Source organism: Bradysia coprophila (genome assembly GCF_014529535.1).
Source record: "Bradysia coprophila strain Holo2 chromosome X unlocalized genomic scaffold, BU_Bcop_v1 contig_173, whole genome shotgun sequence".
NCBI lineage: Eukaryota > Metazoa > Arthropoda > Insecta > Diptera > Sciaridae > Bradysia > Bradysia coprophila.
In genome coordinates this window covers 4143639-4161731 of record NW_023503302.1, presented here as the reverse complement: position 1 = coordinate 4161731, position 18093 = coordinate 4143639, and the positions used below count along the sequence as shown (strand labels likewise).

At 34.9% G+C, this 18093-nt stretch overlaps 2 protein-coding genes across 2 annotated transcripts; one reads left to right on the top strand and one right to left on the bottom strand.

Annotated features, from left to right (window-relative positions):
• The first annotated feature begins 804 nt into the window (after positions 1-804).
• Positions 805-7807, top strand: LOC119068245. Its single transcript, XM_037171776.1, has 10 exons — positions 805-1091; positions 3591-3700; positions 3771-3882; positions 4009-4189; positions 4244-4349; positions 6326-6468; positions 6540-6686; positions 6747-6901; positions 7500-7591; positions 7658-7807. The coding sequence occupies exons 1-10, from the start codon at positions 814-816 to the stop codon at positions 7771-7773; spliced, it is 1440 nt and encodes a 479-aa protein (XP_037027671.1). The 5' UTR covers positions 805-813; the 3' UTR covers positions 7774-7807.
• Positions 7808-11525: 3718 nt separating this feature from the next.
• On the bottom strand, positions 11526-14104 carry LOC119068255 (casein kinase II subunit alpha). The gene is made up of 2 exons (XM_037171793.1): positions 13958-14104; positions 11526-13892 (listed from the first exon to the last, which is right to left on the bottom strand). Exon 2 carries the CDS (start codon positions 13874-13876, stop codon positions 12866-12868), a length of 1011 nt encoding a protein of 336 aa, XP_037027688.1. The 5' UTR covers positions 13877-13892; positions 13958-14104; the 3' UTR covers positions 11526-12865.
• Positions 14105-18093: the final 3989 nt, after the last annotated feature.

Here is an 18093-nt window from a genome sequence, read left to right as displayed (position 1 = left end):
TGGTACTGGTGATATTGCAACAAATAGACTGTGATGAAGTGACGATAGACTAATTTTTACCACTTTCATAAATGGCATTATTGTCTTCAATAAAGGAAAACAGAAACAAAGCAACTTCAATCAATGCTGAATTAACCTGTTACGGACGGCTATCATCTGTTATCGATAGCTTCTGCAGGAAAAAACAAGAAGCTCCGACTAATATGGTCTCAAGTAGCTTAGTGAGAATAATGAAGTAAAAGATTTGAAATCAATCGCTCAACTTTAGATCAAATGAAGTGAAAGATCCGATAGTGATACTTGCCATCTGTAATAGGTAAAAACATAATAAATATTCACACTGAGTCGAGAAATATTGTTTTGAACCACCCTACTGATGTATTCGGCGAAACCCTTAACACTTAAACGTGTAACGGATATGGAACTCTAAAAATTCTATCAAATGGCATGCATTCGTCCAACGATGTGTATCTCTAGTTAAACGTAAATTTCGTCAAAAGTAATTTAGGTTAATGCACTTGAAAATTGTGTTTAAGATAGCATGTAACACTTGAGGTAACATCGCAAGTACATGAGATGACAGCATAAAGTGTTGATAATTTTGAAAGAAATTTATTCTCTTCAACAGTTATGTTTAAACAATTTTCAAATTTACTCTAACGAAACGAACGAAATCTAATTACGAATTGGTTTAACCACTTTGGTGTACATGCATGGTACGTGGTTCTTGTGACACACTGCACCAAGTAAAGATGTTGCGACAATTTGGAAAATTTATTTCAGTTTCAGTTGTGATTTTTCATCGATGCCACTATGACGTTGTTGCGAAACATTGGCACGGTCGTTATTGTTGTTCTGGCGAATGTGAAATTTTCCCATCCAGCCGGGATGACGGATGACAATTCTGTGATTGATCTGAATGATATTCTCAGTGAAAAGTTAATGCCGGCCTCGTTGTTTTTCATGGAAACAAATCTGCCAGAACAAAAGTTTCAAAGTGAATTTCGTACATTGGATAATGACACCGGGACCTTCGAAAGTAGTTACGATGGGACGTTCAATAATGCCTATTCAACGATGGGATTTCATAGGTAAGACGTTCAGTCATTCATTTTTAAGAGAATATTTTCGACCATTTTCCTAAATTTTCAAAAAAAAATTTTTTTTTGGGAAAATGAGGAAAATATGGGAAAGCGGTATCATTTCAGGAAGCTTTTACTTTATCTTCACCCCATTTCTGGAGACTTCCGTTTAACCTCGATCTCAAACAGAACCTATACTTTTGCCCTTTATATAATGGCCCTACGATGAATTGAATTATTTTGATGCCCCTTATATCCTTTTTTCTTTTCCTCTTTTGTTCGTATTTTTATTCATTTTTATAAACCTAAATTTGTATCAGAATATGAAACAAATTCCACCCATGGAGTGGCTTCTATTCTTAACAAAAGTTACCCTAATCTATTTATCCAGAACCGTGGAAACTGGCCTGATTCAGGAGAAACAGGAGAAAGATAACTTAGCTTAGCGAACTTAAACTAAACTAATCTCACACAAATACAAAAGAAAAATTACAGAATATAATAGACTTCATCTAACTTCTTCAAATCCCCTTCGAACGTTCCCATTATACAAGCGGCGTTAGAACGTTGAAGTGCAATAGAGATTATTTGCTTCAAATACATCTTCGATTTTTTTTCGTTCGTTACACTTGCTAACAACTTTCCCAAGATGTCAATGAATTGAATTGCTTCAGTACACCATGGACCAAGAGTCTCTATTGCAAATGGAATGATTATGTAATTGTCTTTTTTCAATTTCTTATATTTGCTCAGTTAAACGTTTGCCGCCTTATTTGCAACTCGACCGGGCGATTTGCTTGACAAATGTAGATACGATGGGGCCAGAGTATCTGAGCATGTTGCGTCCCAAAGCATTGATTGACCGTTACGCCATGGTATCAAAGTAACGCCGTCTACTCTTTTTCTGTCATCTCTGAACACCCCAGGAGGTTCTCGCATAGATAGTACATTAGCCGACTGGAGTGATCTATGAATTATGTTATTAAAATCAGAATGACGTGGAAGCCTGCCAGTGCTATATAAACAACTCAGTCCATGAGAACCGTCTTCACTGACGATATCACCACATCTACACTTATGACGTTTACAAATTTTAGCTCCAATACGTAAAGCAATTGAAATTCTGAATGTATTATTGTCCAGCAAAGTTCCAATGAATTTTGATGGTAAAGCTGTAAGCCAGGCGCTTGATTCATGGACTGTTGATGCTAAGAATCTTGCTTTTTCTGTTTCTGAACTGAATGTCAATGAATGAATATTTTCTGAAATTACTACATTATCCCAGCTCTCTTGCCACGTTTTATCCTGGTATAATGGATTTTCGTATATATTTTACAGCTTAAGTGCTCAGAATTCCAGTTTAGGCGCAAATAAATTGCAATAAAAACTTTTCTTACAAATAATTTCGATAAAAAACTTCTTGTCAAATTTCAATACAAAATCAGTCAAAATATGTTTTTTATGCGATTTATTTGTTGTCATTTTTCGCCAAGAAGTTTTTTATGCGTTTTTAATTAGAACAAAATAGTAAGAAGTTTTTTTATGCAGTTTCTTTGACGAAATTTTGAAAATCGCATAAAAAACTTTTTCTCGAAAAATGGCGACAAATAAATTGAATAAAAAACAAATGTTTTTCTTCCAAAGTAGGGCAGGGAACATGATTCTCGTTTTCTGTAATTTTTGACTCCATCTTTCAACTGATTGTGCATTTATCTGATTCCTTCAGTAATATCTTTGATCTTAGTGTAAACAATCAAAATCGGGTCATTTGATTCTAAATTTGTATTTCCTTGATTGGAGAAAATCTAACGAAGAAAACAATGTGAGTACCAGACCAGCTAAATATCCACTGTACCAAGGTACTCAATGTCTTTTCAGTTTTCTATTTTTACTATTGTCGTTAGTTCGTTCTTCTTTGAGAGGGCTTCCTAGAATTTATGAAAAATGCGAAAGAAGAGTCGATCCATTTTTGGAATTTCGTAAATTGAAACAGCTCTGCTACTAGCAGCAGTGGTATGGAACTGTTGTTAACTACTGTTCTGCTAAAATCTTTACTTTAGCTACATTTCCAAATTGAAATAAAATTACAAACAAATATCGTTGAATACATGAGCAGTTAACTGTAAAACTAACTTTCAGTTGTATACATAAATGTGATTTTACCGTTCATTGGCAGAAAATCCATTGAACGTTTAAACATACTTGGCTTCCACAGCGTGAATTATTTTTGTAGAGGAGGTGAAGGTTATAAATCCGATGTTACGAAGATGTCTACGTAATCAGCTGTTATAAGACAAGTGCAGAGACAACAAGATAAGAGACCAAACATTTTATTTGCCTTAATTAAAACAGCCTGAGCGAATCAGATGATATTATTTACCTTAAAGAAAAGATTTTTACTGTAATTTGCACATACCTTATAAGACCTTGATTGATATTCCAAGACAATTTCGCCTAGCTGACTTTCGTCTGACTTTCCAATGATATTAAATTTTTTTTGAATTGCAGAAAAATGATGAAAGAATATCTATGCAGTAATTTCCTAGCCGAACAGATTTTGAGTGAAGTGGCTCCAACACACTTTCAGTCCAGACTCGGATTTGCAGCAACAACAACAAGTCATTATACGAAAAGCTTTTACTTGATTGAAAGCTCATTTTTATTTACATTTTTCTAACAATTGATTAGGTAATTCTACCGAATCAGATCGCAAAGTTTCCCGGTCCATCAAAACAAGTGACATCCAAGATTCTATGCGTTACGATCAAGGTTCCACCGGATACAAAGACTGGTTGACAAAGTTAGCTAAATTGAAAATGTTGGTCATTATCAAAGCCAAAAGCTTTGGTCCAAAGTTGAGCTTTGATAACGACTAACAGGGGTATCTGTAAAACTTAAAACGATCGTTTACATATTGCAACCGTAGAACTGCTACAATGGATGATATTTACCGTCACATAATGATGGCACCGACACCATCGAATAATTCACTAATTTCATCGACTTTGCTCACAAATAAACTTGCACGACGTCAAGATAAAAATGATGAGAACGAGTATGAAGAAGGTGATGTGACTGGGTATGCTATGCAACATCCTGGTGTTATGGTAAGCATTTTACGGCTTATTGGCTAAGAAGATAAAATTTGATTTGCAATAAAGTTGCAGAATTCAAATGATGGCATGCCATCCCATATGAATCCAATGCTGGACAATCTGCACAATCATCATACCCATTCAGTTAATCATGTCGCCGGAAATAAAATAGGTACCCGAATGTTTGCTTGTTTTAAACTAATTATAATAATTTAAAATTTTTGTCTGTGCCATCCCTCAAAAAATTGTCTGACGCGATTATATCCATTTTATCCGTATAATGTCCATCCGCTAGAGTATCCCTCTGATCTTTATAATGAAAACCAATATTTGATTGATGTCGAGCAGTCCAATTTAATGCTTTATAATCAATATTTGGAGCAAATGAAAGCAGCACAATATCATGCAAATACAAACCATGGAGTGCATCCATTTACGCAACTAAAAGAGAAATTTAAGAAATTATTTTCTCATCATAAAAACGAGCCACAACAAGACCATAAAGGTATTTAAGTAGCGATGTGTGACATAGCGCACACATCAGACCACCAACAAATATAATTGCTGGTCTTAACTGCAGCTTTGTTAACTAAATTAATGACTAAGGCAATAGAAACTAATATTGTGGTGCAAAATGGTGTGCGAATAATCAAACCTTTCAGAAACGGCTAGGCGTTAGTCATCTATTATCTATAGCAACGAAGAAAGGTTGAAAAGGTTAAACAGAAGCAACTACCAATTGGACAATAAACAAACACGAAATTGGACCATACTTTTCAGCGATCATTTCGAACGGTTTTGAGTTGAACAGTGGCAAAGAAATGACAATCTCTTCGAAGTAGGTCATACCGTCTTGCATAAAAAAGTCTAGTGAATCATAAGTTTGGCTAACTTCAATAAAATACTGACAGCATAATTGTAGTATGACATGCATCGACGTCGAATTGCTGTGAAAATATCAATCTCGAGCCGCACCGGGGTGCTTCACAATATTACATTTTGTAATAGTTCTTTTCTAACTAAAAGATTTTTTTAGCGAATGAGACTTTCCAGCCGGAGGCGAGTTCTGGGATCGTATTTGCTAAAAATGCCTTTTAGCGTAAGTTAGGAATAAACGATATAAAAAATACGCGAAGAAGTCGCTAGTTAACACTAGTTAGGAAATAGTTATTTATACAACCGAGTGATAAATGCTCTTTTAGGCTAGATGTGTAGACATCGTATGCCTAAAAAACATTTATCATCGAGTTGTATACAACATTTTTCGCAATAAAGGCAACGGAAAGTCCTGCTTTTCGTCACTTGTTGCGAAAAAGGAATATTTCACGTTAACGAGAGATTCTCATTGATACCGGTCGAACGTTTGTGTTCCGGTTCTTCAACAAGATTTATTGGATTTCACCGTTGAAAATATCTTATTCAAATGTTCGGTGAAGATTGCTTCAGCTTAATACATAACTAATTAAATAACACCCCAATCACAGCTTTATGGACTCTTGATTGGTGATACGGAAGGGATTAAGAAAACTAACCCAAACGATCGCAATTCGCACCTTTTTTGTTGGCTTGTTAGTCAAACACCAAAGAAAATTCTAAAATGTTTTAAACGGAGAAGAGAGGAATAACAAGAAGTTATAAAAATTCTAGGTCTTCAACAATGCATATCAAAAGGTCAATTTTTTGTATCGACGCGCTGATCAATTTAACTCTTCTTGTTTATCATATTCAGTTTCGCCAGTTTATTTTGGAGGTAGATTAATCAACATTGTTAAACAATCTGTTAGATTAATTCGCTTGGATCTGTATGATAATGATAAGCGATCAGCAAGCAGGATGGAATCCATGGAATCAACATTTTTCGAAGAGATTTAAAAAAAATTATTGGTCCCTCATTATCCGTTTAAAGCATTGAACACACGCCCTAACATAAACGTAAGAACTCACATGAACATACAAGAAGCCTGTTAGACGGCTCTAACATTAATTCACTAAAAAGCTTTGATTTTAACATAATTTTTCAATCTGCAACGATCATAAAAAAGCTCTAACACCCACTCACAAGCTTCAAGCTTCATTCATATATGCTTCAACCATTCTCTTTAGTAAACTGATTCTAAGTGCTGATTTTCAAATTGTTTTATCGATTAGGATACGAACATTACGGAGACGCAGGTTACGATAAGGGCTCAAAAGAAATGGGCCTAAAGGATTTATTTGACATTGCATTGACCACATTAGCCTTTTTATCGTTCGGAATGTTCATACTGCAAGTATTAATGTGCATCACAATGGTAAACATTAAAACATAATGTTCAGCACTTTACATATGCCAAATTCCCAAATGAATTCTCAATTTTTACAGACAAAGCCAGACACTGGAATGATGATGATGCCAATGACGGATATGGGGGGAGGTGGTGGAGAAGAGCCTGCAGAACTGTTGATTGATGCTAGTACTGAAGAGGTCCGAAGAAAACGTCGCTCTGCGGAACCTATTGCAATGCTTTACGTAAGATCTCTTTCAATTACTGAAACCAAAATTCGAAAAATAATTTTCTTCTGAATTTAGATGAACGAACTGTCGCGAAAAATTCTGCTTTCAATAGACGCCGTTCAAATAGCAGATCAAGATAACGGAAAATGCTTATGGAATGCAATTTGTGAAAATAACAAATATTCCAGAGAGCTGAAGGACAATCAAAGACTTTGGATTCCAGTCTGGGGGTGAGTACGATAAGACTAATTGATGGAAAATTAACGATCTTGGTTTAGCATTATGTTACTTCATTTGATCTAATTATTTTCAAGAGATCGATTTCTAATCTTTTATTTCATTTTTACGAACATGCGAATAATTAAAGCGCATCGTTTATTCCTGAATTCGTTATTGATAACAGATGATAGGAAGGAAAATTGTCGATTTTTCTAAATTCCAAAAACTTTAAGTTTCTCAGAAGACACCCTAGATCGACTTCATCAACACCGATTTGTGTCCTCTTTAAATGTAGGAAATAATAGAACTAAAATAGCCATCTAAAGAAGTTCCTTAAGAATGTTCCAGTTGTCGCTATAGGAAAAGTTTCTTTCTTGGCGGAGGATATTCAGTTTCGAGATTTGCAGTGCACATTGACTTCTTCAGTTAAGTGAGCAACTATGATTTGAGACGTAGCAAAATGCATCCCAACATTAACATTGAACGTACGCAACGAAAACAAGTTTCGCATTGAGCGCTAGCGTGATTTCTTCAGCCTCCTATTTTTCTATATTGGAGCAATTCGAGATGATTGGTCAACATAATTTCTATGAATTATTCTGATTTTAGCTTGGGATTGAGCTGGTTATCTTCCAAAGTGACACCGAAAAAATCCTACACATCAATTCTGGAAAGTTTAAAGGCAGCTGCTTTTGGATTAGGTGAGCTAACGTTTTACTTGATTTATTTCCTTTTATTTCGCTGATTTACAAATCAATTTATCTCAGGGAATGCAGACTGCTTGAAACTATTTCCATGTGATGTTCATTTGCAGCGTAAATTAAAAATAAAACGACGACAAACGAGAGAAGCGAGTAATCACATTTTTGAATGGAATGTTTAGCCCACTTCATTGGATAGGAATGTGGTAATAAAAAGATCTGATTATATTGGTGGTTGTTGTTTCAATCGGACAAGCTAATTCCTCCATTGTGTTGACTTTCTACATAAGCACAGCACTGCTCCTAGCATGAACACTGAATTGACAAGTGTCAAATTTGGAGGTTTTATTGATTTGATTCGATTAGTTGTCGTAGCTTTGACAAACAAGAGAAGCGAGTAATCATATATTTTAATAGAATAGAGGACAAGTAGGCTTGATGCGACACTGATTGAATCACAATCTAATCGATTCCTGAGCCTAACCAAGGCTGTATACTTTAGGGAGGTCACGCAGATACAGATACGCGGGTTACACACCACAGTTGATGATAAAATGCCCGATTTCATACAAAAATTCACCTCTTGTGATGATTCTCGTCGTCTTGATGATGTGGTGAATTTTTCTATATGTAAAATCATCATTTAAAATGGGCGATCTGCGTGACCCCAAAGTATACAGCCTTGAGCCTAACAGCATTTTGAAAGGCTTTTCGAGTATTTTTATAGAGACATACCAACTCAACAACGCTCAGAAAATCGATTCTATGGAGGGAACTCGACAGTACAAGATTTTTTCGCTGTATGGATTGAATGAAAACAGTCAATCTTTGTATGCAACTCTAAGTCAATTTGCAACATAATAGATGTATCTTATGGCTAAGTGAATTTTCTTTTCTGGGTTTTGACTGACTATATCTAAATTTTCCCATTGAGATGATTCTTACGCAAGATATTCAAATTGCAACCAGTCCAGACTGTTTTTTATAACACTTTTTATAACTCGTATAGCCTGTTACTTTGTTTGTTGAAAGTACCGCCTAGTGTCTGGTGCAACATCGTTCACTTTGTGTAAGTTGAAGCAACGCACGTGCGTTGGTTGAAGCTGAAACATACTTACAACATTTTTGATATTATACAAGACGATATATTAGTTAGACTTTCCACACATTCTTGTCGTCGTTGTCGATGACAGACGACTACACTTGTCTTATCGCCTTCGGTCTAATCATCTTGATAAAATCGTATAAAATATCGATAGACGCACAAAACGTCGAGAGTTGGTTTCAGTATTTTTACAGCGTAATTGTTGTCAGTGGTTTATCCGGAACTTCAATGAGACATTTCTTTTCCTTACCTTGCGCTCGTATACGACACAGTTTCATCGACAGCCAAAAGAAAATGTTTTGCATAATTTGCAACAAATAATTGTAGGGAAACAGCGTCGAGTCTCTGCAATGCTCGGTGTGCGGGAAGTATAGGAGTTCTAAGACCAGACAAACAGTGTGCATCATTTGGTAGAATTTTGTCAGTAGATATGATTTAGTCCACCAGAAAGTACAGAAATTGTGTTTGTCATAGAATTTACAGGTCAAGTTCAATAATCATGACTCCTTAGAGCGTGAAGCAAAGAAAGAAAAATTCTTTGCTACACGGTTCATAAACTATGACTCATGGAGAGCTGGGACCGCCGGATAGACGGAAGTGGAAGAGCCCAGTACACCGCAAGGAGTAATGTGACCGATTTTTTTTTACAAATTATTTGATTAGGTTTGATCTCCGAACGCAATTTAAACTTTTGATTTTGATATTATACAAACGCGTCACACGATATTTTTCCACATCAACGATAACATATTTATACCCATCACCATGCAAAGTATATTCTCGTCTAGGTATTTTTGTTTACGGCTCAATCTATAATAGAATTATGTTTGTGTTTCGAAATAAAAATCAATAACTTTATCGCCAGGTTAAATATCGTTGGAATCACAAAAACCGTCTCTGGTAAAACCACCTACTTACAACTTATTATAACATGTCATTGAGTGATTTCATAAAAATGAAATTCCGAAAACTTGAAGTCGTTGAAAATATAAATTTCTGTTTCTATTCGGTTGTTTACGAGTTACCCAATAAATATTAGAACCGAAAAAAAATTATTTACAAAAAATTTAATGCGAAATGTGATCTGGCATGCAATAATATCCAGGGAAAATGGAAAGTTGTTTGTTCGTGTGGTAATGCACGAAAAGAATTTGGTGGGCGAAAACATTAATGGAATCGTGTAGCCGATTGAAAAAAAAAAAAGAATAAACGGAAGCCATACACGACGGCTATGCATATTGACACAGATAGATCATTTTTCTTCACGGTAATTGATGGACGATGAAATTTTCTACCTGACCTTCCGTTTATTTGTTCATAAGCTATTTTACCACTGCAGTGATTGATATCGAATGAGTTTCAAATTTTTTTTATTTAAACGATGGCCTATTCTTGAAATTTTTTGGTTTTTAGAAACTCAACAACAATCTAATTCGTTTATAAGTTTACCTTTGCATGGACATCTTTTGCCGTGAGGCTAGTTGAACCTGAAGTTGAAGTGTTCTTAAGCCTTACAGATTAGTCCTACTAAAATGCATTAACCGACGCCCTTTGAAAAAACAATTTAATTTATTTTCCTTCAGGTTGAACTATTGCGAGCCTTGATTCTGTTCAAATCTGTGAAATGAACAACTTTAAGAAATATTTTCAAAATATCAAGGAAGTTCAGGAAACATTTCTGGGAAAATAAGTCCAGTAAGCCTGGTGAACAATCAAAATGAAAATGACTCTAGGTCACAGAGAAGATCTATAATTGAACGACTCCAATGGAACTGGTTAAATGATCTGCACAAAACATTGATCAGACCGAGAGGAAAGTACATTTCGATGAACAAAAAGGAAAGCTGTCCAAGTGAACTTCTACATGGTTCCATATAGAAACTGAGAAAGTGGACATTCAGAATAAGCTAATCAGGATTGAAAATCTCATATTTCTGAATATAAAGCCTTCAACCCATTTGTCTATGGTGTCTGTAATCGATAAAATCAATGTTTTTCTGAATTTATTGCTTATCTATGTGCCCATACAATTGTTGGGATTAAAATCCACCAAGTCACCTATCGAGTATAACTGTAGGATTTATTGAATACCGTCAAAAAGTTTTCTTTCAGCTGGTAAACATTCTCGCTTTTCGTTATATAATTACATTTACAAACTGAATGAAAAGTGTTTATTCAAAATGAGAATCGATCCGGGCCGATTTTTTTTTGGTGGAATTGCTAAACATAAAATTCTCCAAATTCTGCAAGAATCTGTTTGGTTTCATTATTTTGCAGAATTTGAAAAAACAATCATTAATCAGAAATTAAATTTCTTCAAAAATATTTACTCCTGAAGGTTAGAGCCCTGACCAAAGTATATAAACACTAAAGGTAATACAAACCTTCAGTGAATCACATAAAAATACGGAAAACAACTGTCGGATGAATTTAATTTCCATTGAAATCGTAAGTGCGGCAATGAACAAAACGCGGTGTTCTGGATTCACGCAGAAACTAGGCTCCGTGTATTTTTGTGGATTTGTATTATCTTACATGGTTTCTATAGTTTTGGATGTCAAGGGGTGTTCAGGAACCAAATTTTTAAAAAATTTGCAATGTACAATCGAAGGGTACCGAACTTCTTTGACTACAATTACATCCACCCCATAGCTGATCCCTACTAATCCACCAATCAACACAAAATGTGTAAATTTTGAATGAAAATTAGAAATTGTTTCGATTTGAACGCGAAATGAAATTATTGTTTCGTTGTTTTTGTTCTGTTTGAATCTGAATCAATTATGAAAAATTTGTACGGAAAAAAAGTTCAAGTGAAAAATTGTCGAGTAAACAATTGCAAATTATGTATTTGTTTGGATTTTTAATTGAATAAATACAATACCAGAAATACGTTAGAAGATCGTCCTAATACAAATTGTTTTTTTTTTCATCATAATTTTTTTTTTGTTAATTTTTTTGTGTTTTATAATTTTTTTTACTGAGCCGTGACATGAATTAATAAACAATAAATCGAATGTGCGCAATTTGGCTCATTTGTTAAATTTGATTTTGTTTAAAAAATAAAATTTATAAAAAAAAAACAAATGCAACAACAACAATGCCTTCAAAACACTCGTCCAGTTCGTGAATTATATTGTATTTTTTGTAATGTTTGGTTTTTCTCTTAAACTTGTGGAATAGATTCTGAATTTTTCGTTGGAAAAATTTGAGTTTTCAATTAATAAAAAAAAAATCACCGGAATTTAATTAGTTATACAAAAAAAAGGATTAACAAGAAGAACAACAACAATTAAATTTTTGTCTATTCAGATGCTAAATTGACCAGTACCGATTTATTGTTTATTAATTTTTGCAGTGTTTTTTTTCCTTACTTTCTCTCTCTCTCTCTCTCTCTCTTGTTTAATTTACTTTTTTTACTTTTTCTTTCCATTTTTTCTTTATTTTTATTAATATATTTATATATTTTATTAATCTTGTATTTTCATCATTTTTTCTCATCATTTTTTAAATTATTTTAATTTTGTTTTTATAATTAATTAAAAAAAAAATGTCCACCATGATGTTGATTGATGTAGGAATTTTTCTCATTTTCTTTTACTTTGTTGTTTGTTTGATGTTGATTTTGAGTTGGTGTCGGGATGCTGTTTCATTCTTTTGTTATGGTTTTTCAATTTCATTGTTACTGTCAAGTTGCACTACCCATATTTTTCGTACTGATGTTGTTGTTGTTGTTCATTTAACGTCGATTTAGCAGAACTCTATATCTCTCTCTTGCTCTGGGGGGTATGGTCCCATTAAATCGGTGTCTTGTTTCAAAGTTAAGATTGATTTTCATTTTGTTCCAAATTTTATTAATTTTTTTAGATTCAAGAAAAAAATTATTTTTTTAAACAAACAAAACAAAATTGAAAACTTAAGATTTCCAATGCAAATTGTGTAGTGGTATGGTTTTCATTTTTTTAAAAAACGGGCGCGTTGTATATTTACTTTCTTGCTGTTGTTGTTGTTGTTTGTTGGATAAATAGTTGTTCTGGTTGATGTCTATAACGGTGTTTGTTGTGTGTGTGTGTAATGTATGTTTATCCGTGATTCAACTGCGAAACCACGGGCGTATTGAAGGGAGTTGGGACGTTGAAAACGGAAAGTTTATTTGATTGGATGAATTTTTAAGTTGAATTTGAAGCGGCATTCGTTACATTGGCCAATGCCAAGAAATATGGATGGTCCATGGCCTCACGGGCTGTCAAACGTTCGTAGTGATCGTAACGAAGTAGCTTATCAAGAAAGTCTAATGCTTCTGGTGATATCAAATGCTGGTTGTCTGTGTGAACGAAACGTTCCCATCGTTTGCGCGAATGTCGCGTCAATATATCGTTAAAACGTGGATCGAGCTCAATATTATATTTGTCCAAATATGCGTACAGCTCTTCGGTGCCTAAAACCTTAGCGATGCGAACCAGTTGGTCGTAGTTATCGTGACCGTGGAAAAACGGTTCTTTGCGGAATATCATCGACGCAAGCATACAGCCCAATGACCACATGTCCAATGAATAATCGTACATTTGGTAATCAACTAGTAGTTCGGGTCCCTTGAAATATCGGCTGGCCACCCGGACATTGTATTCCTGGCCGGGATGATAAAATTCAGCTAGTCCCCAATCGATTAAACGTAGCTTTCTATTCTCATGATCGATCATCACGTTGTGTGGCTTCACATCGCGGTGCATGATTCCCATACTATGGCAGTAGTCCAATGCCTTCAACAACTCGTATAAATAGTAACGAATATCGTAGTCGTTGAGCGTTTGATACAGCTGTTTAAAATCCGTATTATTGACATGCTCGAAGATTAGGGCCGGAGTGCGTGACACTGGATCCTTAACAACCGCCAACAGCGTAATTATATTTGTTCCACCTCTGAGATTTTCCAAAATTTTGATCTCACGTTTGATTTTCTTCTTCTTCACTGGTTTCAGAATTTTCACCACACACTTTTCATTGTTGGTCACATTGATTGCCTCGAATACCTCGCTATACTTGCCCCGGCCCAATTTTCGCACCAATTGATAGTCATCCTGATTCGCCCAATCGACAACGTAGTTTTCATAATCCCAATATTCACGCGGTTTATGAGAATTAACATCCGCGTAGACTCGTGCAGCACTCGGCAATGTCATCTTCCTTTTTATTTCACTGTATCGGCGATAGACATATGTATGAGCTAACGCCGATCGCAGAAATCTATTCCCGGCACTTACCAGCGTTGGAACACAAATTTTTTCAATTGACTAACTATGACTTAAGCACTGTAATTTGACGATATTGCAAAATGTATTTTCACGATGAAGCTTGCCAGGTTCAAAATGGACGATGACCGATGTACGTTTTTCGTTTGACAGACAATAGCCGCATCTGGAACTACTATTTTGCGCGCCATATTGAAAGGAAAACCCTCTTTCATTCCCAGTGATTTTTAGTGAGAGGTATCTTTTTTGAACAAAAAAAAGTGTGGGAATTTCGACGAGAGTAATTTTGAATTGCTCGAAATAATAAAATGAAAAGTACGATACGTATCGACTGCTTTAGTAAGGGTCACGGTTTTCGTGTGTACATGTATTGTCAAATATGGTTTTATATCGAAAGTGTGGAAAGTGGATATTGCGAACTGTGTGGCCAGTTAAAATTCCTTTTCTATGTGCATGATGTTATTTCGTGTATCGATGAGACACTGTATCATGATGTTTACATAGCAAAATGCTATATCGAGTGTTAGAGATCGTACTTCTTCTTTAAGTTAACCAGTGAATTTTGACACATCTACCCTTATAAATTATATGGGTAGACCTGTCAAAATTTTCACAGAGAACTTCACCGAACATTACTGTACACACTCATAAAAAAGATTGAAATTTTGACCCATCGAGCTCAGTTAAACTAACTGGGTTTTCCACTTTTTACGCTCTTTTAGCAGTAGTATTTGTGACATTGCCTAACCAGTTCTTTCAGAACCTCAACTCAACTAAAAGTACTTCGTGTGAGAAAGCTGTCAAGTAAACAAAGGAAAAATTGAAAAAATTCTCTTTTGGTAAGTGAGTTAGATTTCATGTTTGACATATGAATCGTATCGTTTGATGTGTATAGTAACACGACATATTTTCACAGTATTTCATAAATCTAACTTAAAATTTACCTTTCTAATGAAATTAGTGCACAAAATCAATGTTCGGAAATTGTATGTGTTGCTATGGTTTTTGTTGATTCCCACTAAAAGCGAGTGCATAACCTTCCGTGCAATGCACATATATTTGTAGCCTTTATTATCCACTACTGGATGTAAGCCTCCCGATATGAGTGTGAACCATATGCTTAACGTGAATTCCGAACCACGCCTATCTGTTAGCAAAGCTTTAGGATTTTTCGTCTGGTGCTAATTATAGGTTTGTTCCAATTAACTGTAAACCCGAATGTTGACAACACGAACGACAACGATTTCATCCACAGAGAAGAACGTAACCTAAACGTCAACAAATTTCTTTGTAAATTTTTCGTCAAGTTAAGGTTTAATTGAATTCTGTGTATGAAATTTCGAAATGTCCTTGGAACAAACCTATATCTGCACCTGAAGGTAAACTTCAGATATTTGTACACAGAATTCATTGTAAATGGGCTACGTCTATCATGCCAATCTTCTATCTATGTACGCTTCGTTGAAAGCACCAAACACCTCGACTACACAGTATATGCAGCTTGGGTACGCTTAGGAACGTTACTTTCAATGCACATGATCGATGAAAATCTAATAGTTAGTCTCGTCTTAACGACTTTGTGATAATATTTTCAATTTCTACAATTGGCTCTACTTTTCCAAGATGTAACCGGAAACCTCAGTACACCAAACACACAGCTCATCATTTTTAAATATACGTCGATAATCCCACTTTTTTCATTAGAATCGTAAAGCTAAAAATTGCTGGGAGAGAACAGTGGGTTTTTGTTCATGCTGAAACACTATTTGACATTTCGATTGGGAAAAAATTTCATTTTTCCAGAGAAATGGGAGAGTGTCCATATGAGTAATAACATAATTTCAGAAAGTATACGTCAGGTATGTGTATATCGTGTATACATAATCCATTTATATAAAATAGATTATATGCGGTTTTTGTCGATATTAATAATTACCATATGCGGCGATCTACTGTTATGTCTGTTGAATGTTCGGCTTAAAAAAATTACGTCTCTTAATTAAAGTATCCGTAAAGTTCGTATCGTATTGTAGTATGAGTGTTTCTGATGAATGAGTGGATGAAATGAAGAGTAAATTTCAAGACACAATCTATGTAAATATCGGTGGTATATTATTGTATGAGATGTCAACAAAGGTTTTCCAATTAGTTTTTTTTTCAACCATTTTTTCCATTAAACATTATTTTTTGTTTACATTCGACATGTCAAAACCAGAAGCATATGTACTAGAGACGTTGCAGAATCGTCATGTTGTTTGGAAAAATTTTCAGTACTGCTTTCATGAACAGATAGATTAAGGTTAAACTCGCTTCGTTTGTGTTTATTACGTAGGTGGAGGCACGGGTTTTCAGAGGGTTTAATGTACCAATGCATTGACGAACGAACAATGCGAGAACAAATTCCTTGCGCTGTGCTGTTTGGAAACTAAAGCTCAAATGTAATAGATTTTTGCTTAATTCTATTACATTTTGCCAATTTAACCAACTTAACTGTTACGACATTTCACGGATATTTACCAGAGTGAAGCTATTTCACCCGAAAATAGATCGCAAAGTAAGAAGTAATAAGGAAAAGTGTGGTGCCTCTACAGGCCAACGGAGGTTTCCTATAACTAACGTTTCGCTGTTTCGAAAATAAAATTTAAAAGTTTTGGCAACGCAATGTGGTCAAACCCCTCTCTAGCAAACAAACTTTGATTTCACACTGTCAAAATACCACCCTATTCCTTTGTTTGAAGAATCATACACTGTTGATTAATTTCTAATTTCACATGTAAAAAGCAAAGGCTATGTTGCATTTTTACCATCTTAATAAACATAGTTAGGTTGCCAGAGCGGGTATTGGTTCTAGTAATTTTTTGCAGTGACAAATTTTGCATGACACACTGTTCAGTTTCAGTACTTTATGTTGAGTATTATTCACACTCGAAGTACGTTGAACGGGTCGAAATTCAGTGAAATGAAAACCATGTATGGGATACGGTTGTTATTTTGGCCTGGAATTCTGAAAAAGTTAAATGAAGAAAGGGAAAACGTCGTTAATTTCAAGGGTGTTGTTTGTGGCGAGGTTGCAGTGAGGGCTGTACAAGTCTCCCGAGAAAATGAAATTTCCTAATTTTTTTCGGAGGTTAATACTTAATTTTTCACATCAAAGGCACACGAAGTATCAGCAGAGATGAGAAATAGTCATTTATGCCACCTAGCATCATAATATACAAAATTTGGAAACCTTAAATGCATGCAACTCAATGCAAACTACTTTATTCACGATGTGTATTAATTGTGTATATATGACACATCTAGAGCCTAAGTAAGTACTTTGTACATCGGTTGTATAAATAACTGTTTCGCCACTAGTTGCGAAAATACTTTTCGCAACAAGTGAAAAAAAGACCGGTGTCGGGGAATCTCTCACACGCGAAAAGTCATAATTGTGCGAGATTCACCACTAGAGCCTAATAACCTACTTCGCACTCGATGTAATATTTTAGCGCAAGTCAGAAATTTAAAATTGCATTTAGGCACTGGTTAGGAACAAGATTTTATATACATGAGGAGGATCCTGATTTGTACAAATGTCACTTTGACGCACTAGTGCGTAAATGTATGAAAATTCATGTAGGCACTGTTCTGATCGCTGTGCTGTAAATATACAGTAGTTTTGTTTAATGAGAAATTTCAATGTTTTTCGTCATGTTGTGATTTGGAAGAAGTCTGGAAGGACGGACAATTATAAAAAATTCAAAGCAGTGAAAATCTGATGTAGTTTATATTCAAAGTGTTGCAAGACAATGCAGACAAACGGAATATTACAAAAAATACTTTCACAGGCGTCCCATATTCCAGACCCTCAACAAAGATTCCTCAAACATTCATTACCGTATTCAACATTTTTTCTATTGTATACTCTTAATATTAATGCCCAAGTGTGCAACAAACATTCCGAGTTGAACAAAGTTTAAAGAAAAAAAATTCGTCGAATTAAAGAAAAATGTGAAGGAAAGATTTTGTGAGTGTCTGAAAAAAATCAAATAGGCATTCAGACAATAAATTGTTCGTTGACTTTATCCAGAGCAGATGCATAATTATATTATTTTGAACTTGCATCCTCTTTTACATCGTATGCATTGCAATTTCACAGAAAATAA